At 45.2% G+C, this 22,716-nt stretch overlaps 3 protein-coding genes across 5 annotated transcripts in view; 2 read left to right on the top strand and 1 right to left on the bottom strand.

Annotated features, from left to right (window-relative positions):
• Positions 1-383: 383 nt before the first annotated feature.
• Positions 384-5,202, bottom strand: LOC134066378 (zinc finger protein 777-like). 2 transcript variants are annotated; one of them, XM_062521701.1, is made up of 4 exons: positions 4,834-5,202; positions 3,729-3,811; positions 2,774-2,858; positions 384-2,399 (listed from the first exon to the last, which is right to left on the bottom strand). In XM_062521701.1, the coding sequence occupies exons 1-4, from the start codon at positions 5,135-5,137 to the stop codon at positions 1,570-1,572; spliced, it is 1,302 nt and encodes a 433-aa protein (XP_062377685.1). In that variant the 5' UTR covers positions 5,138-5,202; the 3' UTR covers positions 384-1,569. The 2 variants fall into 2 exon arrangements, with proteins under 2 accessions (XP_062377685.1, XP_062377686.1); XM_062521702.1 differs by having other exon boundaries at positions 384-2,396; positions 3,729-3,813; positions 4,833-5,202.
• A 161-nt stretch (positions 5,203-5,363) lies between these two features.
• On the top strand, positions 5,364-9,269 carry LOC134066363 (zinc finger protein 616-like). 2 transcript variants are annotated; one of them, XM_062521672.1, is made up of 4 exons: positions 5,364-5,727; positions 6,013-6,095; positions 6,212-6,296; positions 6,565-9,269. In XM_062521672.1, the coding sequence occupies exons 1-4, from the start codon at positions 5,415-5,417 to the stop codon at positions 7,347-7,349; spliced, it is 1,266 nt and encodes a 421-aa protein (XP_062377656.1). In that variant the 5' UTR covers positions 5,364-5,414; the 3' UTR covers positions 7,350-9,269. The 2 variants fall into 2 exon arrangements, with proteins under 2 accessions (XP_062377656.1, XP_062377657.1); XM_062521673.1 differs by having other exon boundaries at positions 5,670-5,727; positions 6,013-6,084.
• An 8,368-nt stretch (positions 9,270-17,637) lies between these two features.
• si:dkey-225n22.4 (collagen alpha-1(XXI) chain) overlaps positions 17,638-22,716 on the top strand; it is a 68,817-nt gene continuing 63,738 nt past the window's right edge. The window contains exons 1-4 of the mRNA XM_062521846.1: positions 17,638-17,719; positions 18,862-19,422; positions 21,030-21,195; positions 21,854-22,079. Coding sequence (XP_062377830.1) covers positions 17,638-17,719; positions 18,862-19,422; positions 21,030-21,195; positions 21,854-22,079 — 1,035 coding nt within the window. The remainder of the gene's footprint in view (positions 17,720-18,861; positions 19,423-21,029; positions 21,196-21,853; positions 22,080-22,716) is intronic.

A 22,716-nucleotide genomic window follows, 5' to 3' on the forward strand; every position in this document is an offset into this window, starting at 1 on the left:
CACCTTTGATTTCTAGGGGAGTAACTGCATTGCAATTAAACATGTTGGTACATTACATCAATCAGACATAACATTATAACTACCTAATTATGTGGGTCCCCCTTTTGCCACGAAGGGGTTTCTTGGTTTGCAGTAATGTCTTGGGTTTGCAGCAATTTTTTGGCAGGTGGAATGAGTGAAAACCTCCACATGACGTTTTGCTTTCAGTCTCTCTAATATAGCATTTCAGCAAAATGATGCGAGACCTAATTCAATACGAAAGTAAACTTTTGTTATTCATTGATTCTTTAGAAATGGGAAAAATCATGTCCAGCAGTTGTAATAACTAGCAGGTTAAGATGTTGTAAATAATTAATAACAAAATGTATTTGACACAATAATCCTCCTTCATATGATTTTAATGAAAAACCATTCAACGAAACGCAAACGATTCAATAAAACTTAAAACCATTTCAGCTATTGAATGATGGGAGATTAGCGGTTCATGACAAGTGTGGTTCTAGGACCATGCAACAATGAGTGTGTGTTTACTTCCACCAACAGGTGTGTCTATGCAATAGGAGACATATATCAGTAACATATAACAGGAAAGAGAGACCAGGAAGGAATAGTACAAAATGAGCATCCCAAGTAAATGTCATAACACATCCCAACAATGGAACGCATGTCTGCAGTGTCCTATTTGTGTTGTATCAAATAAATAACATGATTGGCTATGTGTACTGCTGGCAACCTTACAATAAATAAAAAAAGATTTTACTAGAAAGGCAGGCGTTCTGTCCAATATTGAGCGCACGATCAGCTGCTGTGTGTGTAGTTTCAGTAATGTCTGAGCATCTGTAATACACAATCTCTCTCTCTCTCTCTCTAACGTTTCCACAGACATACTGGACCACAAGCCTATGTTAGAATTCAAGTTTGTAACAAGGCACAATGACAGTTGCTACTACCTGCCAACCAGGCCAAGATTCAGAATTGAATTGAGAATGACTCCTAAATTCCAATTAAATTCTTGAATTTGAATTGAATCTGAATTGATGTCAAAAGCAGGATGCAACATTACAATTTGAATTTGAATTAAAGGAAGCAGAACAATTTTGTTTAACAATGAAGCCGTATGTCAGATATGATTGCATCAAACACACAACTTATAACTTAAAACAGTGACCTACTCCATTTTCACAGTAACCTTCCCAAAACTGAATATATGTGAGATTCAACACATTCTTCCTGTTGTGTGACTGTGGAATTGCTTTGAGTTGCCATGAAATTAATTCCACTTCCTGTTATTCCAATTCCAATTCAACTTCCCGTGGGCGGAGCCAATTCAATTCCAATTCCAATTCATTAATTGAATAGAGGCCAATTCTAAAATTCAGAATTTTGCACAAGCCTGCTTCCAACACACAATATGTCAGGTGTAGGTTTTACAGACGAATGGGATCTCAGCTAGGCGTGGGCAGACCAATAGGAGCTCAGCTAGGCGTGAGCAGACCAATAGGAGCTCAGCTAAACGTGGGCAGACCAATAGGAGCTCAGCTAGGTGTGGGCAGACCAATAGGAGCTCAGCTAGGCGTGAGCAGACGGCGGGCAGCGTTGTTTATGGCGGTTGTAGTTACTCGGGTCGCTGAACTTCTTGGAGCAGAATTTACAGGTGTACGGTTTGAGTCCCATGTGGATGTTCTGGTGCACGCGCAGGTTGGTCAGCCTGGCGAAGCTCTTCCCGCAGTGGTTGCAGATGTGCAGCGTGGTGTGGTCCTTCACGTGCGCACGCAGCGCCCGGTCCGTCCGCAGGATTTTGCCGCACATGGGGCATATGTACCTCTCCTCCAGGTCCGCGCCATGCTGCATAGCCATGCCCAGGTGACTCACGGAAAGGTCTCCTCCCCGGACGTTGTGGTAGTCGCTGCTGCCGGGGGGGAGGTTCAGCCCAAAGCCCCCCATGGGGTCGGGCGGCTCCTCGTGCAGATACTGCATGGAGTGGTGTGCGTGGGGCGGAGCTCTGTGTGGAGACGCCGGGTCAGTCCAATGTGTTAAGTACGCCGCGCCGTGCTTCCCCTCCTCCTGCTCCTGCTCCTGCTCCTGCTGCAGGTCCACACCCTGTGCCAGCTGCGCGGAGGCGGCGTAATGCTTGGCGGCGACAGCGCTGTCCCACTCCTGCAGGTCCTCCTCCTCGCTCTCGCTCTCGTCGCCGCAGTCCATACAGCTGGGTCTGCTGCCGTCGCCAGCCGCCGCGCCGGAGCGCTCACACAAGGGCTCGGACTTGGAGCCGCATTTGGCGCTGACGCGGGTTGGGGGTTCAGAGGTCGCCCATTCCAGCCTGGCGTGGGGGCTTGGTGGCGCTGTGCCCATGCTCTCATTAGGGTCAGGGAGGCCCATGGCCACCGTGGATGTGTCTGCTGAGAGGAAACAGAATCAGAATCAGAATCAGAATCAGCTTGATTGGCCAGGTTTGCGTAAACGAACAAGGAATTTGACTCCAGTTAATGAACACAAGACTAACTTGTGTTAAAGGAACACTTCACAGGTGCTATCAAAGTAGCGCCGCGCACCAGAGCCAATGAGTGCACGCATTGAAACGTGAGAGGTATGTATCAACTCGTCTTAGTTAAGGGAATAACATAGTTTAATATGATAAAACGGTGAAGTGTTCCTTTAATGTTTTTTAGTCTTGATCATTAGGATCTGTTCTCATATTCCACAGCTTATTCACTCAAAATGTCAATGCCTTTGACCTCACGATTCTATCTCCTCGTAAAATTAGCCATCTTACCTTCCTGTTTGTCTCTAGCTTTGTTTGACTGCTCCGAATCCTCCAGCATTTCCTTTTTGACTGAAACAGCATCCAATTCTGTGCACTGCAGAGGGAGAGAAGGACAAGTACCAATCATGTTTTGCAATTTGTCTTTCACAAGGATAACACTGACACAAGAATAACACTATAGCTTACGGTTACTGTTTTTCCATATATGTTTGTTTGTGTTCTTTAATCAGTTATAAACAGTTATAAAATAATAATAATTCTGGTATTCAGAAGGACATGAGTACAGAACGGTTCAGGAGGAAATGAGGACACCTCAAACTATCTTTTCCAACGTCACATCTTCATTTACTTCAGGATCATAGTTTTTGGCAAGGGGTAGACATCTCTTTTTGGTGTATCATCTCTTTGTCACAGTGCACATATTAGATAGATAGATAGATAGATAGATAGATACTTTATTGATCCCCAAGGGGAAATTCAAGAGAATATTAAGACTCATATTTATGGTGTTACCTGTCTTTTAGTTCACTGTTATTTTGTTCATTTTTTCTTATTATGTGATTGTTGTAGCCTATTAGGGCATTGCTGTAAAATACCTTAAAGCTCAGTCAAGTTCCCCTGAATAAAGAATGGTTGATCCTCAGATGGCAGAGTCAGGTTTCAGACATCACATGACGAAGCCACTTTTTCTAACAGAGGTTTTTCTGAGGCCTGACGCCACTGACAGCTTTTTGTCTGAGGCCATTTCACCTGATGCAGTTTTATCTGAAACGGATTTTCCTGACCCTTTTTTATCTGACAGTGTAATTCCATAAACCTGACAGAGGTTTTCCTGAGACCTTATGCCTTTTCATCTGATCTCTGACACTGGACACCTGAGGACGTGCTAACATGCGCTAACACGTGCACACCAGGAACACTTATTGTGTCAGCTCCCCAGATGTGTGGTGTACCACGTCCATACCTCTTCATCAGTGGCGTTTTGGCCATCTTCACTGCCACTCTGCTGATTCCATAGGGCACACGGATGCGAGGTTTTGGGAGATCCTAAACAGGCAACACAAACACACAAGCAGGTTAAATAATCTGAAACAAGGAATCCTTTGGGTATGGACTAGCTAGCTACCATCTCTGCATCATGCATATGCCCAGTTTCTCAATGCTTTTCAGGATACGTTGCTTGGCACATTATATTTTACACGTACACACAGTAATGGCATATGTCCCACAGTATCAATTCAAGACAAACATTGGAACTAGATTTATGACATTGACGAGTCTGTGGCCATGCACAGTTGATCATCAGATTAATCCACATCTATACTGAACACTATCATAGCACCAACACTAAAATCAATTTTGCATACAGTAACAAACAAACAAACACAGATGTGTTTAGTCATACTGAGAACATGTTTGCCTTCCAACCCACAATATTTGGGCTGGCTTTGAATAATACTTTTCAACCCTGCTGGAAAAACAAAATAGGTGAAGGTGAAGGTCTTAGGTGGTTTTATACCAGCTCTTCCTGGTCTGTGATAGTTTTAGCTGGTTGGGCAACCAGCTGGTCATGCTGGTGTGACCATCTTATCAAGCTGACCATACTGGTATAACCAGAAAAACCAGCTAAGTGGGACCAGCAAAACGAGCAACAAAGGCCATCATATGCTGGTCAATCCAACTAAATCCTCAAAAGTCATGCAAAAAAACCCCACCTTAACCATTTAATGATGGTCAAGCTGTTTGCTTTCTTTTTTTCGGCAGAGAGGTGTATTTTATAGACCTTGGTTTTGGGACCTGTATGGTTTGAACAGCAACATCATTATGTGACCTGACATGTACTGGCCCAAAATGCTATTAGGCAACTAGCCTTACACGAACTGACTTCAAATAACCAGGTTCTGGTCCAAACCAGCCTTGAGAGAGCTCATCTGGAACATAAAACCACCGTACAGCATCAAAACTAGCTTAGACCAGCAGGGCAGATGCAGCTGGTCTAGACTGTGTTGTTTCGTCAGCACAGGAATGAGGGAGACAAAAAAGAGAGGGGAGATTGTCAACATACTGACCCTGGTTCCTGAATAATTTCCTCTCGGCCTGTTCACGACCAGCAATGCAGTGTGGTAGGGTATCGTTGTTGTCTGGAGTTCCAAATTCACGTCCATTTCCCGAAGAAATGTTCTGTTCCGTGGACTGTGACTGTAACTTTCCTCTCGCAGAACCTTTCTCTGGACGGCACACCGACAACTCAGCACGTAAAGTAGCTACTTCGAGGTCAATATACTCACATATTTCGGCCACTGCTGCTTCCACAAACACTTGAAGTATCGATGAAATTCTACCTTTAAACTGAGACTCAGACCGTGTGATCATGATGCACAGATCAGATTAAGGTTGTTGATGTTAAATGTGTCCACTGCATAGGGTCCACTGGATGATTCTTCTTCCCAAAACAACTGAAAAAAATGTTATATAAACTGTTTGTCGCCACCTACTGCCATGGAAGACGAACTAAGATTGATAATAGGATATTCCAGTACACTAGATGGCGCTATATTATTACCGAATTGGTTGTGCCTTAACCTTCGTTCAGGAAGAAATAATAATAACAAACATTCCAGCAATAACAGCCTATTTTTCCTTTAGCCGAATGCATATGTTGCACACAATGATTACGGCGTCTAAACCACACTTTAGGGGTAAAATTTCTTCTCTTTTAGAGGAGTTGTTGGCGGCTGCTGTGACGGAAATTTGCGAGCTATTTGATAATGAATTTGCTAATGTTACTTTACGTGCGGAATGTCCCAGATGTAAGCACTCTAAGGAAGTCGAAAGGAGATCACATTCAACACCACATCGGAACAATTCTACTGGGGACGTCCACAGGTTCACTTCTAGAGATGAGGATGCTCAGAAAGATTGCATTCGCGGAGAATATGAACGGAATACAAATGCAGACGCGGGTATGTCATACTATCAACACCAACCCAACTCAACAACCCCCTTAACCCTCAAACCCAATTTCTGAAACTGTTCTCTGGTGTATTATATTGGCCTAGTAGTTGTCGCACACTCGCACCAGTTATCACTTCAACCTGATTTTATGGTGTTGTAAAAAATGAAGACATGGATGTTATAGCAAAACCATTACGTCTATATTACGCCTACGAATTGTAAGGATGCAAGATGGACTCTTGAAACACGTTTACACGCGGTCATAACGTTAACTTTATTTTTCTGGTTGTCAGGAGCTCAGCAAACCATACCACAGTGCAGCCAGTGGGACATGGGTGCCAGCGGTGGACAGGCCAAACATGCCAGTAAAGAAATGGTATCACACACACACACACACACACACACACACACCAACACACACATAAACAATGTTTTGAAAACATTACATTTCCCCCCTGAAATGTTAGCTTGATCTTGTGATTTCCTCCTCAGGGTACAAAGATAGAGTTGTTGTCCATCAAACAGGAAGTTGTGGAAGAATCTGACTTTCAGACAGAAGGGGAAGACGGACAGGAGGGTAAAGAGCAGCAGCATGTTTGAGTTCATCTGATCACCTTCATCACACACACACACACATCATCTTCATCATACACACATCCTCTTTACCATACACACATCGCCTTCATCATACACACATCGTCTTCACCATACACACATCTCGTTCACCACCATACACACATCGAAACATTTTGACATCGACATTTTGAGATCAAAGCATATGGATAAAACTAGTTTCTTTTTTAAATTGACTTTGATCTAATGTCCTCTCAATTCCTCCTCTTCAGGAGTGGCTGGCTCAGATATCACGCTGCCTGACCCTAACCTGGACCTCAGCACGTCGCTGTCACCCCCCGCCGGACTGCAGTGGGCCCCTCACGGGCCGTTCATCCATGCCGACGGCATCTGTGACGCTAAATTTGAATTGGACAATGGCCACTCCAGTTCTGCTAACAAGGACGAAGTAAGTGAGAACAGTGGCCATGGCGATTTGGAGCACTACCACGACGAGCAGGGGACGGGTCTGTGGGACGGGGACACGACTGCTGGTTCTCACCATCAGGACGAGGGGCGGAGGGAGGACGTGGATCTCGGGAATTCACACTTCTCCCGCTGGTCCGCGTCTCCGCTCAGGAATCAGGCGTATCTGCACAAGCAGTGGTCGAGGTGCAGAAAGACAGCGGGGCCTGTGAGCATGTGTAGCGCGAGTCTGTCGGGCGCCGTCTCCTTAGACGCAAGGACCGGCGGCTCTGGCCATCAACTGCACGCACCTTTGAGTCTCACCGAAGAGCAGGAGAGGAGGTTCACCTGCCCGATATGTGGGAAGAGACTGTTGTCCGAGCAGACGCTGAAGTCGCACCAGAAGGTCCACTCGGGATACGCTCCGCATCAGTGCAATCAGTGCGGCAAGCGGTTCTCCCGCCTGGAGAACCTCAAGGTGCACCAGAACATCCACACGGGACTTAAACCGTACACCTGCAAGTTCTGTCTGAAGAAATTCAACGCCCCAAGCAATTTCAACCGACATAAACGTGCTTGCCTGAAGAGGAAGCTAGCTCAGTTCAGTTCATAATAGTTGGAGTCGATCATTGGTTGGAAGTAGTTTACTTTGATGTTAGGCTCAGGTTCAATGTGTGAGTGTGTGTGGTGTGTGTGTGTGTGTGTATGCATGTGTGTGAGGTGAAGTTTTGGTGTATAGAATGAGTACTGTTGTAGATATGAGCACTCATGCATTAGTTCCTTGTTTCAGTTATTAGCGGACAGATTTACCCAAAGGAACTCTGTAGCAGAAGACGTCATCTATTCAGAGCGTCCTTTACCTTTACCTTTATACGAGTGGCTCACTCTTTCAGCTCACCTGGGGAGAATACCTTACCTGTCACACTTGAGTGAGTTACCTGAGTGAAGGTGATGATGAGGGAACTTTTTGAGCAATGTTGGGCAGCGCTGTTGGGAAACACTGCCATTGCTCCTGAAGTTGCCTTATGTATCATCATGATCTTTAGGAGCCATTCCACTCTTCCACTTTTCTTGACTGATCATGTATGTTAGTAGGCAAATGTGTTGGATAGAACTCAGATAACTGTTTGATGGGGTAATGTGCTATGCTAGTATCCTTTTTATCAGATGCTGGTGCTCATGCTGTCAGATTTTAGCGAGTCATGGTGCTGAGCATTTTTATTTGAGTCATTTTTTATTTTGCAATTCTAATGTGTGTTCCTTTGAAAGTGGACATACATTGTACTGTGCTTCAGTTAAGTTTCTACGGCTAATACTGTAACATCCTGCTTTCCATTCTTCGTTCTTCTTATGATTGACGCGTGACCTGATTCTGATCCATTGGGCCACGGGCTCTGTGGTCAATACACGGATGTGGTCAGTAAATGGTTGAGGTTTTTTTTTAAAATATTATTTATTTGCATAAAACACTGTCCTGCGGTTCACACACAATGCGACTAATACACAGGAAATTACTCTACTTAGTATGAAACTCATTCATTATGTAGAGCCTCTGGAATTGTACTCATGATCACAGCTTTCTTTTATTTGTGTCTGTAACCAAGCTTTTAGTGAAAAAAATCATTCCATGGCCCCTAATTTGAATGACACGAGTCTAACAAAGCAAATTTAATTACTAGGCAAAATCAGTTTGCTCGCTGAACACCATGGGCAAGACTTTAAGCGCAGACATTGATGTGCCAGCTCAGTGCATATGGCACTCAGTAGCCCTAGTACCTCCATGAGACACTGAGCTTTTTGCCATTTAAATAAGAAGCTCATATGGCCAGTGGTGTAAATAGGACGCAATTCTTAGAGATTCCTCCATGTCATCTGGCTGCTGGATTTTTTTGCCTTCTTAGATCATACTGTCAGATTCGCACACATTCCAGTAGAAGGATATGCATCACGGCGCTATTAGATGAAGAGGTGAAACTACAACAGTAGTTCATGCTATGTTTATCACAAAAATCATCCTACTCGCCTGATTGCCGGGTTTCCTATCCAGTTCATGGATACATTATGATCAATTGGGTGATGTGGTATGATAATCATTGTTGCCGTCAGTCTTGAAAAGAGAAATGACCCCCTTTTATTGGACTTGAAAATATCATTTTGTTTTTATCATTTTGTTCTTTGTTATTTATTCAGTATCTTTGAGTTTTTTTTTTCTTTTTTTATATTTTTGAGTGTATATATTCTGTACTGACAAATCACCAAATTAAACATAAAACATATGTTTGAATCTGTTGGAGGCATCAGACAAGTGCTTGGGTCAGAAGTATTGGCGAAATTGTGTTTGTGAAAATTAGTCATTTCTAATTTCAACATTGTCCTGTAGAGGGTGCTATAGAACCCTTTGTCATGGGCCAGGGTTCCTGTAAGGTGTCTAGATTGTGGGGTGAAACTGTGATTAATGGCCAAACTGTAAGATGTTGTATTTGCAAAGTGATTCAGACTTGGCAGGCACTTTTATTTTTAAATATTTAATGTCTAATATCTGTAAATTATGTCAGCAATACAACTTCAGTGCAGACTGCAAACCCTCTCACCTGAGACTCTCTCTCTCTCTCTCTCTCTCTCTCTCTCTCTCTCTCTCTCTCTCTCACACACACACACACACACATACACACACACACACACACACAATCATCTCAGTGTCCTCTCAAACCTACATAAAAATACACCATAATTACATGCTAATTTTATTGAATAATTACTAAATTAAAGTGTAACAGACAAGAGACCACTTACTTGTATTACGCCTGACTAACCTGAGGCCACAAGACCTGTTTTCCATGTCTCTACATGTCCACTTGGCCACATAACGTTCTGACGCACGTCAGCAGGCCGGTTTGTGATCGGTCCACTCCACACAGTGAAAGCCTCCATAGCGGTTGGACATTTTCTTGTGGTGCGTTGTGTCCAAAATAGACGGGTTAATTTGGGGGTTGAAGCAGCTGGTGAGCGCGTGCGCATGTGGGAGGGGAGGCTCCGGCTGACAGACGTTTCAGCGCTGGGCCCACTGGGGACGCCGAGGACCACGGGACAAAAAGGAAAAAAACACATCAAATATTTGGGGTGGTGCAGTAAACGGCCTCCGCTCCGACACAGGGCAGAGAAATATAACTGACGAGCCAGCACACCTCAGCAGACCATATGAATATATCATTGATTTTTGCATCTTGGTGAAGCCTTGGGTCAAATGTAATTATGCTGAATGAATAAATCTATATTCTAGGCAAAGCCAAACAGACAAATGGTGGGGTCTTCAGGGTGTTTATCCACACTTATTGAAGTCAGGTTACAAAAGTTGTTTTGAATTGAAAAGCAGAGAATATCAATCACAATGCAGACCTGGTGATGGCCTATGAATCTGAGAAGATTTGCTGTGTGTGGATAATCTTTACTTTTCTGCTTCGTGGCAAAGAGAAATCTAAATGATGTAGGCCTATGTTAGTAGCCTATTGTAGACAGCAAGACCACCAGGTGATTGAAATAGACTACACGGGGAATGGGTTTATGGGTAAGGAATTGCCCCACTTGAAACGCTCATGCTCTAATGAGGGGTTAGCAGGATAACATTCTGATTGAAGCAAAGAATATGAATATACAACCTGTAGAAAACCTCGTTTTCCGTAAACATTGGCTTTATAAAATAAAGATGGGAGTCTGGTTCACATAATGAGAAAACAAACAACCAGCTGAAGTTGATTTGATCTACCACAAAACGAAGTAGACCTCATCTATTTTGATGACTGAAATGTTCAACCGTTTTAAATGTGGACATCCTGCTATGACATTGTGTCAAGTTTAAGGATAAATGACAGCTTAATTGCAACTTTATTCTATGCTTATGACGTGCATATTGTGCTTTGTGGGTGTGTGAGAGTGAATGCGTGTGTTAATAATACTACTAATTTAAAATATCATGATATTTATGTCCCGGTCCTTATTATGCAGGGGCGTCCAAGTATTTCACAGGTGGAAACGAACATGCGGTTCCGTGTACGTCACGAATGGTACAGTATAAATCCTTGCAGAGTGGAAAGTTGAGCTCACTGTCAGCATGTTTACTCCCTCTAGCGGCAGCAACTTCTCTTCTCATTTGGAATTTTGAATTAAGGTAAGATTTGAAAATATCATTGCAATGTTCATGTTATGGAAATGCGTAGGCCTACATGGACTCGTAGAAACATATATTCTAACTGTGTTGTATAGATAAGTTGTGAACTGTCTAAAAACCTTCCCTCAATGTAATTTTTAAACATCAAAATGTGAATGCTTGTGCAACAGGTGTGAAAATGATGAGAGAACTTATTTGGTAGGCTACATCTTTCGGAAATTGTATAGCCTATAAACAGTGGTACAGAAATGCACCGATATGTTGATTATGGGAAATAATCGCTTCCTAAGAGAGTTGAGCAAGTAAGGACATCATTGCAAGAACATGAGAAAGTCTGACGAGTGTGATGTGTGATGTAGTCAAACCTCCGACAGCTATCTGGAGTGATGGAACGCTGTATACACACCTGTCATTACGCACGCGCGCATTTGTCAGTAATAATAATAAATACATAATTTTGAACAGGCAAAATCAGCCTCCCTTTAAAACCGCTAACTTTAGCAGATTAATAAAGAAACGTACTACTTACCAGTCTCAACATTCAGAATTTCCTTGCCATTTAGTTATTAAGTCGTCATCTAAATGAAATAACGGGAGTGTACCAACTATTTTTGCCACTCATGTGCTTAGTTATCCTCCAAGGCATTTTTTTTGTGGTTTAGGGTAAAAAAAAAGCACCACTTTAAATCTTCTCAAGACAAACGCTAATGCTTTGATAGGCTGGATAAGGACACTATATCATCCTCATTTGCTTGGTATGATGGGCTGCTGCTGACAGACACTACTGTGGCGGCAGTAGATGCTGTTGATGTGATCAAAGTCTGAGTAGTATAGCCAGCATTTGAAGAATGTGTCGTAGGCAACAAAAGACTGGGTTTCCTGGCAGTCCAATGGCCAGAGAGGAGAGCTGTAATTTACTGAGTGTAGGCTACTGTAGCGGCTTGCCTGTCCTTGTGTGGCACGAGGAGTGGACTCTGCTGCAGGATATCGTGCGCTGCCGTTTGGCCGCTGCTTCAGGACACAGCTGGACACATCTGCCTCTCAGCTGCATGTGGCTCAGACCTGGTGTAGATATGGCACGAATCCATCTCTCTCTCTCCCTCTCTCCCTCTCTCTCCATCTCTCTCTCTTCATCTCCCACTCTCTCCACCTTTCTCTCTCTCTCCCTCTTCCATCTCTCTCTCCCCTGCTGAAAAAACCAGCAAGAAACCAGCTTAGGCTGGTAGCTGGTTTTAGCTGGTTTTAGCTGGTCTTTGCCCAAAACACAGTTATTATTGCTGGTCTTGCTGGTGTAGCTGGTTAGGCCACCAGCTAGACATGCTGGCGTGACCATCTGAGGAAGCTGGTCGTGCTGGTGTGACCAGCCTGTCGTTTGGGATACAGCTGGTTTAAGATGGTCATGCTGGTGACCAGCCTGTCCAGCTTGACAAAGATGGTCAAGCTGGTTTTCTAGAATGACCAACATAAGCTGGCGTGGCCAGTAAAAACCAGCAATGTAGACCAGCAACACCAACTAAAATGACCAGCTTAAGGTGGTACGACAATCAAAACCAGCTGAATTACCATCATAAGCTGGGTAAACCAGCTGAAGGTGTGTTTTCGCGAGAGTTTTGCTGGTCTAGCTGGTTAACCATCAAAGGGTGGTCAAACAAGCTGGTTAACAAGCTGGTCAACCAGCAAACCACCTTTAGCTGGTCAGGCTGGTTTTTTCAGCAGGGTCCTTTTCTCTCTCTCTTCATCTCTCTCTCACTCTCTTTCTCTCTCCAACTCTCTCTCAATACTCTCTCTTTCTCTCTCTCTCTCTCTCTCTCAAAACACACTCTCTCCATCTCTCTCTCACACACACACAAACACAAATACAAACACACACACACACACATGCATAAAAGCGAGACATTTATTACATAAAGACGGCAGTGTGAGATGCCTCGTGTTTGCATTCTTGGTAGAATCCAGCAGCAGTTTGTTCCTTTGGTTGTGTAACGAGTGATTTTTGTCAACAGTAAATATGTGGGCCCGTGTCTGTTCTTGTTGATAGTTTTCATACATCTCTAGTCCCCCGCTGCTCCACATGTTTCCAGGGAAACCCCCTGTGCGGGCACATGGGCTCCTCTGAGCAGCATCTAGAGACGGGGAGGCGCATGTTTGTCCTCCCCAGGGACCCTGAGCTGCCAGAGAACATGGCCGACAATAAGGCGGAGGGTATTGTGAAACTTTCAGGCCAGCAAATGGAGTTCCTCTGTTGTGGTATTCTGTGCCTGTGGGAAGATTGTGGAAAGATGTGACCCACAACTGTGTTCGGCTCATCACTCCACACTCCTTACTAAAGGCCTTCAGTACACATGCCTGCAATGGTCAACATCATGGTCCAGTGTTTATTGTGTCACTTTATGACCTCAGGAAAATAAGTTGACTGATTTGGTATACTGACAACAACCTTACTCTGCATCAGCGAATCAATCGCTCAAATAACTTGGCAATGCATCTGGCTATCGGCTCCTGTTTACCTCGCCGCTGGTGCATGGCGGAGTGTTTGGCTGCTGTATTAAGTGTGTGGATTGGATTGAGTGCACTGGAGCTGAGCGACGCTAAAAAGAACAAGTGACGGATGCTAATTGGCTAACCGTATGAGTCGTGGCCTCGCCTCAGCTCTGACGAGGGGGTGGTGTGTGTGTGTGTGTGGGGGGGGTTCAGGTTCACAGCCCAGTGCTGAGGTGCTGTAAATTGCCCGTGTAATTAGCAATCCAATTCGTAGCAGAACCTCCCAGGAGAGCGCTGCAGTCCTGATGTGATGTGATGTGCTGGCATGGCAAACAGAGAACAAGACAACGAATGCCTCCATACATTGTGTATGGGATTTATGAACAAGGGTTTTTGCTCTAATGAATGGAACATCATATTCCTTAGGAATGTGGCCCCTGCTGAAAAAACCAGCCTGACCAGCTCAAGGTGGTTTGCTGGTTGACCAGCTTGTTAACCAGCTTGTTTGACCACCCTTTGATGGTTAACCAGCTAGACCAGCAAAACTCTCGCGAAAACACACCTTCAGCTGGTTTACCCAGCTTATGATGGTAATTCAGCTGGTTTTGATTGTCGTACCACCTTAAGCTGGTCATTTTAGTTGGTGTTGCTGGTCTACATTGCTGGTTTTTACTGGCCACGCCAGCTTATGTTGGTCATTCTAGAAAACCAGCTTGATCATCTTTGTCAAGCTGGACAGGCTGGTCACCAGCATGACCATCTTAAACCAGCTGTATCCCAAACGACAGGCTGGTCACACCAGCACGACCAGCTTCCTCAGATGGTCACGCCAGCATGTCTAGCTGGTGGCCTAACCAGCTACACCAGCAAAGACCAGCAATAAGAACTGTGTTTTGGGCAAAGACCAGCTAAAACCAGCTAAAACCAGCTACCAGCCTAAGCTGGTTTCTTGCTGGTTTTTTCAGCAGGGGCCATGCATTTCTGACAAATGCTAGGATACTTTCTTTCACAATGATAGTTTGTGCTTGCATATCTCAGTGCTTGTTTGATTTGTTTTGTATGCTTTCCAAATGGCCCAGTTTCTGAGTTCCAGGCCTACTGTGGCATAGATTCAGCTAGGTGACCAAATTCTATCCCATAATGGGCAGTGCACTCTTCACTGTGCAAATGGGAATATTTTCCCTCCCTTTACATTCAGTGTACGATTAATCTGTCCGTGTTGCCAGCGTAATATATACACTAAAAAGACGTGGACATCCATTCTGAGACATGATAACCATAAATCTTGGCAGTTAGACATGAAAAATGGGTTTGGGATGGATTGCAAAAAAAGTCGAGAGGAAACAGTCCAAATCCCCTGAAAACATGAAAGGCACTATTATACCACAAAACATCTGGTGAGAAATGCTTTAGAGGGTGCTGCTCGCCCCACCAGCCTCCCTCCCGATGGAGGAACTCATTAGTGGACTTGGACCGGGCCAGGAAATCCCACCACGTGGACACACGCAAGACAAGCAAACACTTCCCCTCCAGTCAGGACCATGGAGGTCCAGTCTGGACCAGAACTCTGAGGACAGGCCAGTGTTTGAGTAAGCTGGTGTGGTGATGGTACAGGACAGGCCAGTGTTTGAGTAAGCTGGTGTGGTGATGGTACAGGACAGGGCAGTGTTTGAGTAAGCTGGTGTGGTGATGGTACAGGACAGGCCAGTGTTTGAGTAAGCTGGTGTGGTGATGGTACAGGACAGGGCAGTGTTTGAGTAAGCTGGTGTGGTGATGGTACAGGACAGGGCAGTGTTTGAGTAAGCTGGTGTGGTGATGGTACAGGACAGGGCAGTGTTTGAGTAAGCTGGTGTGGTGATGGTACAGGACAGGGCAGTGTTTGAGTAAGCTGGTGTGGTGATGGTACAGGACAGGGCAGTGTTTGAGTAAGTTGGTGTGGTGATGGTACAGGACAGGGCAGTGTTTGAGTAAGTTGGTGTGGTGATGGTAGAGGACAGGGCAGTGTTTGAGTAAGTTGGTGTGGTGATGGTACAGGACAGGGCAGTGTTTGAGTAAGCTGGTGTGGTGATGGTACAGGACAGGGCAGTGTTTGAGTAAGTTGGTGTGGTGATGGTACAGGACAGGGCAGTGTTTGAGTAAGTTGGTGTGGTGATGGTAGAGGACAGGGCAGTGTTTGAGTAAGTTGGTGTGGTGATGGTTTGTTCAGGAATGGCACATAACAGGGAGGATGGCCACAGACAGGTCGGGTGGATGTATCTCTTTTTGAGTATAATGACATCACCAATCATGCATCATGTTTGGTGTGATGTATGTTTCAGTGTACAGGCTCTTAAACGTAAGATGTGTTTTCCAGGCTAACAGTCTTGTACGCAAACGAGACATGCCAGAGTCCTTATTTACTGGCTCATCACACTGCATGATACTGTATAATATATCAGTGTGTTTGTTGATATACTGCTCACTGCATGATACTGTATAATGTATCAGTGTGTTTGTTGATATACTGCTCACTGTTTCCTCAGTGTTTCCTAACTACTGTACATGTGCTCACTTTTTACACATGGTCAGAATTTGAGTTTGAATGTGTTCCATTTCTAAAATGGTGTGTATTGTTCAAATGCAGTCACTGGGTGGTTCTGGGAGGGGTTATTATGGGTGTCATGACATGTCAGCATGTGATTAAGGTGATCATTGGGTTGCCATGGTTCCCATGCCCAGGACCAGTCCCCCTGACCTCCGCTGTGTACAGCTCGTAGCCTTTTACTACCGCACTTTACGAGATGTGCTCCTTGAGAGGTGATTGATGACACACACACACACACACACACACACACACGCGCACACACACACACACACACACACACACACACACACGCACACACACTCACTCAAACATCCATCCATCCCAGGTGCAAGATCAGGATCAGACAGAGTTTCTGTCACACAAATGCAATGTTTACAGCTTTTAGGTGGGTCCCATTCTACTATACCTTATACTACATATTTGAACATTAACACAATATCACTTACAAACAGTTCAGAAAGTGAGGAAACACACTGTGTATGATTACAATTTTCTTGAACAGATCTGGAAAAGCTAGAACCAGAATTAGCAAGTGACTTGTGATTAGGGTGTATATTAGCATATGCACACACACACACACACACACACACACACACACACACACACACACACACACACACACACACAGTATAGATGACAGTACACAGGATCATGTACCCACATCCTCTCAAACACACACACACACACACCCACACACACACACACACACACACACACACACACACACGCACAATACGACATGTGTGTGTGATGTCCTGCCCTGCTCCACACTTTGCTTGCCAGCACGCAACAACATGGCATGTTTATTTTAGTGTTGTGTTGTGCCCTCCAGCTTTCTGCTTACATTGTTATTTTCCTTGGCTTCAGCTTGTGGTCAGGAAGGCGATGTTTTTTGGCTACATGAAAACTCGTAGATTCCACTGAAGCATGGCAAAAAAACAAGACCACACGGTGTTATGGTACGACGCAAAACGTCCCTCTGACTGAGAACACTTTTTACAAGGTTGAATAAAAGTGGATTGTTGGGTCTTGCAAACTGAAAGAGCCTCCTTTTTTCTCCTCCGAGGGCGACAGAGGCAATATTCTGTCACATGCAGTTTTATTCATGTCGTTTTTATGTATATTATATTCGGGCCTGACGCACATGTCTCCTGAAAGAGGGACACACCAGACAGTCCGGGCAGGATCGTTTGAGAAGCGACTCGCTTGGCGTGTCAGTGCACGAGTCCTCCGCACGACCGCCGGCCACAGAATGAGGCCTTTGTGGGCGCCGTGGTGATCGATGCGTCAACAGGTCAAATTAAATCCGTTTGATATGTCGTGAACGTCCACCCTTGTGCCTCAAGGTCCAGCTGACATTTTGTATGATTGAACCTGGAAAGTGTTATGTGCACAGAGTTTACAAACGACAGACTTGGCCTAATCCCTCAAATGAGCGTTCCTCTGGCTCACGGCCGAGCACTCACACTCCACCTGTTCTCAGCCCGCCGCAGCCTGGACCGCACTATTCCATCACACAGTGACTCACACACACACACACACACACTACGCTGTTATAAATTGCTGGAAAAGTTACGAGGGCCGTAAAGGCGTTACACAAATCAGACGTACCGTAATTTGTGATTTATCTCTGGACTAGATTGCAGCCACAGAAAGCGCTAGAACTCCAGGATGTTGTGGACTCTGAGGGCTGTGACCATGCTGCTGTCCTTGGTGTGTCTGCGGGCGATCGAGGAGGATGACATCAGAGCAGGTGAGCACTTCAGTTCTCTGGTTCTGTTGCAATGAAGCACAACAAATGCACTCGGTTGCAATGACATCTATAGCAATGTAATGTAATGGTATGCATATAGCAATTTACATATAATGGTATGCATCGCTCCTGACATGCAATATACATGTAATGGTATCATAAAGAATATAATGGTATGCACCATATAACAATATACATAATGTTATGCATGGCTCCTGGCATCCATATAGCAATATACATGTAATGGTATGCATCATATAATAATATACAGTATGTGCATACTGTATAATAGTATGCATCGCTCCTGGCAGCGTGCAACTGTGAGAGATCCAGTTTCTGTATGATGGTGCATCAAATTCATCAAATAATCCAATCAACTTCATTTGGATTACTTAGTGGCTACATGTCAGTAGTTTTATATTGGCAATCACTCAGTTGGATCAATTTCTAGCACTGACATAATTAACCATTGGGATTCTGTAAGATACAAATACACCTGAATGCTTTTACTGAAAAGTCTATAGTTGTCTAGGTTTGTGAGGTCTGATGTAATACATTATATGATGACAGTTAATTAGGAGTTGTGTATCAAAATTGAATGTGAATAGTTTTTGCTGGTGTTTCAGGCTGTAGCACTGCAGTAAATGCCCTGGTGTACATCATTGCTGTTGTTTCAGGCTGTAGCACTGCAGTAAATGCCCTGGTGTACATCATTGCTGTTGTTTCAGGCTGTAGCACTGCAGTAAATGACCTGGTGTACATCATTGCTGTTGTTTCAGGCTGTAGCACTGCAGTAAATGACCTGGTGTACATCATTGCTGTTGTTTCAGGCTGTAGCACTGCAGTGAATGACCTGGTGTACATCATTGCTGTTGTTTCAGGCTGTAGCACTGCAGTGAATGACCTGGTGTACATCATTGCTGTTGTTTCAGGCTGTAGCACTGCAGTGAATGACCTGGTGTACATCATTGCTGTTGTTTCAGGCTGTAGCACTGCAGTGAATGACCTGGTGTACATCATTGCTGTTGTTTCAGGCTGTAGCACTGCAGTGAATGACCTGGTGTACATCATTGCTGTTGTTTCAGGCTGTAGCACTGCAGTGAATGACCTGGTGTACATCATTGTTTGTGCTGTTGTTTCAGGCTGTAGCACTGCAGTGAATGACCTGGTGTACATCATCGATGGCTCGTGGAGTGTGGGCACCACGGACTTCGAGACGGCCAAGCGCTGGCTGGTGAACATCACGAGCGGCTTCGACGTGGGTCCGCTGTACACGCAGGTGGCGGTGGTGCAGTACAGCGACACGCCGCGTCTGGAGATCTCGCTGGGCCAGCACCAGAGCACGGCCGCGCTAGTGAACGCCATCCAGGACGTCAGCTACCTGGGCGGCAACACGCAGACCGGCCGCGCCATCAAGTTCGCCATCGAGCACGTCTTCCCCACCTCCACGCGCGCCGAGGCCGTCAAGAACCGCATCGCCGTGGTGGTGACGGACGGCAAGTCTCAGGACGATGTGGTGGACGCCAGCGTGGAGGCTCGGGCGCAGAACGTCGTCCTCTTCTCCGTCGGCGTGGGAGACGAGACCACCACGTCCGAGCTGGTCGCCATCGCCAACCGGCCGGCCACGGACTACGTGCTCTACGCAGAGGACTACACCACCATCGACCGCATACGGGACTCCATGGAGCAGAAGCTCTGTGAAGGTCAGATATACAGCTTCATAGAGGTCAGGTATAGAGGTCAAATATAGTGGTCAGATATACAGGTTAATAAGAGGTCTGATATACAGGTTCATAGAGGTCAGATATAGAGGTCAAATATACAGGTTCATAGAGGTCAAATGTGCTTCATAGAGGTCTAGTATAGAGGTCAAATATGCTTCATAGAGGTCAGGTATAGAGGTCAAATATGCTTCATAGAGGTCAGATATAGAGGTCAAATATGCTTCATAGAGGTCAGATATAGAGGTCAAATATGCTTCTTAGAGCTCAGATATACTTCATAGAGGTCAGATGTAGAGGTTCACAGAGGTCAGATATGCTTCATAGAGGTTCATAGAGGTGTGATATGGCTCATAGAGGACTGTGTGTGTACATGTGTGTATAAAATATGTGTATCTTTGTGTAATGCGTATACCATGTGTGTTTGCCTAGATTTCCAAAGTTGTATTCAGCATTTACTCCCTGCTATTCTTTGACACACATACACAAACACACACACACACAAACCTCAACACACTCACACACAAACCCCAATACACACAATACACACACAAACACACACACACACAGACACACACAGAGTGCAGGAACACAGTAAAGTAATCCATTGAGCTAATATTTTCATTAGTCTGATAGCGTGAGCGGGTGCAGTTTGCTCCATCCTGATATTCATATGCGTGCCACTGAACTCCAGTAGTAAAGTAAACTCCGCCATAAACATAACACATCTCATTTCCAGTTGTACTGGGCTGGCACTAACCACCTAATAACTCCAGAACTGTCACGCAAGCCCAGAGGTGGGTCTGGTGTTGGGGCTGCCGCTGCCTCTTTAAAAAAGCTCCTTTTAAAAGAGAAATAAATAAATAAGAGCACGTGGGAGGCCTGGAAGCTGAGGCTGGACTGGGCTGCCTTCACGCCCTCAGAGAGGGAGAGCTGCCAGAGCCCCGGCGTGAAGCCACGGCAGGGCGGTGCCCAGGATTGGAGGACGCACATGTGTAGATGTGCGCTAACGGCTAACCACAGTGCAGCGGACACACATGTGTAGCTGTGCGCTAACGGCTAACCACAGTGCAGCGGACACACATGTGTAGCTGTGCGCTAACGGCTAACCACAGTGCAGCGGACGCACATGTGTAGCTGTGCGCTAACGGCTAACCACAGTGCAGCGGACACACATGTGTAGCTGTGCGCTAACGGCTAACCACAGTGCGGCCGAGCGCGTGAGCGGAAGCGCTAGCTGTAGCCAAAAGACTAGCCACAGGCAAATATATCAGAAGGGGTCTCATGTGGTTAACGTCGCCCAGCATCCTGTGATGTGACATGTTGTGCTCGAAGGCCCATGAAACAAACACTGAGAATTATTAGATGAATCGTATTGGGGTCTGCCAGAACATCTGGGTTGATTTGGGCTGTTATTTAGCTGTTGTTATTTGCCTGATAACATCTCTTTTCAGCTCTAAAAACATATTATGTGTAACGTACAGTACATTTGTTTGGGGGATTAACATGATTGTGTATTGTACAGTATACAGTACTGTATGTGTTTGGGGGATTAACATGACTGACTTGTGATTTCTGTCTGCTTGAAGAATCGGTATGCCCGACGCGTATCCCTGTGGCGTCCCGTGATGAGAAGGGCTTTGAGCTGCTGGTGGGGATGAACATCCACCTGAAGGCCAAGAAGATCCCGGGCTCCCTGGCGTCGGAAGCAGCCTACCACCTGGAGAAGGCTGATGACATCACAGAAAACACCAGGTGAGTCGGCCAGAGAGAGCCAACTTTAGTCCAGCAGTACTGACAAACTACTCAAGACTGTTTGCTTGACTTGATCAAGGCTTTGAAGTTTGGCACATTGGAATATTATTTGTCACAATGAAGTTTTTAGCAATAAACTTAAGTAACTGTGAAGAATGACGAAAAATCAGTTAATACAAGAGAGTGTGATTTTAAATGTTTGTTTCAGTCAACAAAGTTCTGCACAAAATCTGTGTGACATCATATTCCATTAGGACATTCTAATTTGCTACTTGCTTGTGTGGCATGCAGTGAAGCACAAGATTCATAACATTACAGCTGCTCCATGGCTGATTGCTTTTGATGTTGTGGTCATAAAGGGGCAGCCGTGGGCTACTGGTTAGGGCTTCGGGCTTGTAACTTGAGGGTTGCCGGTTCGATCCCCAACCAGTCCATGGCTGAAGTGCCCCTGAGCAAGGCACCTAACCCCTCACTGCTCCCCGAGCGCTGCTGGTTGGGCAGGCAGCTCACTGCTCTGGGTTAGTGTGTGATTCACCTCACTGTGTTCGCTGTAGTTCACTAATTCGGTTAAATTGGGTTAAATGCAGAGAACTGAATTTCCCTCACAGGATCAAAAAAGTATATATTCTATTCTATTCTATTCTATTCTATTCTAAAGGGAGATCTTCCCAGAGGGACTGCCCCCGTCCTACGTGTTTGTGGCGACTGTTCGCCTGCGTGCCTCTCTGCGCAAGGAGACGTTTGACCTGTGGAGGGTGCTGTCCAAGGACAAGGCCACTCAGGCGGCCGTCACCCTGAACGGAGCCCACAAGTCCGTCACCTTCACCACCACCAACCTGGCCAACGGGGAACAGAAGATCACCTTCAGCGCTCCAGGGATTGAGGTTGGTGAAGCACGACTGCTCGCAGGAGCTGTGCCGGCATCCTGAGCATAAAGTGGCCACAGGGTCCTAGTGCCCACAGGGACACCCACCCAGTAGTCATATCTGTATCTATCTGCATAAAGGCAAAAAAACACAAAATGTACTTTTAAAAAGAAGCTTCAAAGAGACGTGAACTCAAAGTAACTCACAAACAGTCAAATCTCAATCCCCAGTTCATGTAGAAAATCTGAGGGATTGATTCCCAAAAATGCTACATAAAACAATCTGCTTGCATTCGTTTGGTGTGTTGTCATGTCAACACAGTTGAGAAGTAAAGTAACCTTATGCACCATCAATGTTATTGGTGCTGTACTTCTCCACAGGGTCTGTGTTTTTAAGGGCGTCCGTCTAAAGCGCTAAGTGGGATTACAACACATTTGTAGCACTTCTGACCAAACGTTTACTGGGCAATAATAGAGTCTTGCAACCTATTTTACAGCTTCACACGCCATCAAAAGCCTGGATCTCAGCATAGGCCTCAATAACCACGTAATAAAGAGCTGTCCAACAAACATGCTCTAATGCAATGATCCAAAGTATCAGTCATGTTTGGATGGGGGACAATATGGGAAATTGATTATGGTAATGGTTATGCTTT

Source organism: Sardina pilchardus, chromosome 19 (genome assembly GCF_963854185.1).
Source record: "Sardina pilchardus chromosome 19, fSarPil1.1, whole genome shotgun sequence".
Taxonomy (NCBI): Eukaryota; Metazoa; Chordata; class Actinopteri; order Clupeiformes; family Clupeidae; genus Sardina; species Sardina pilchardus.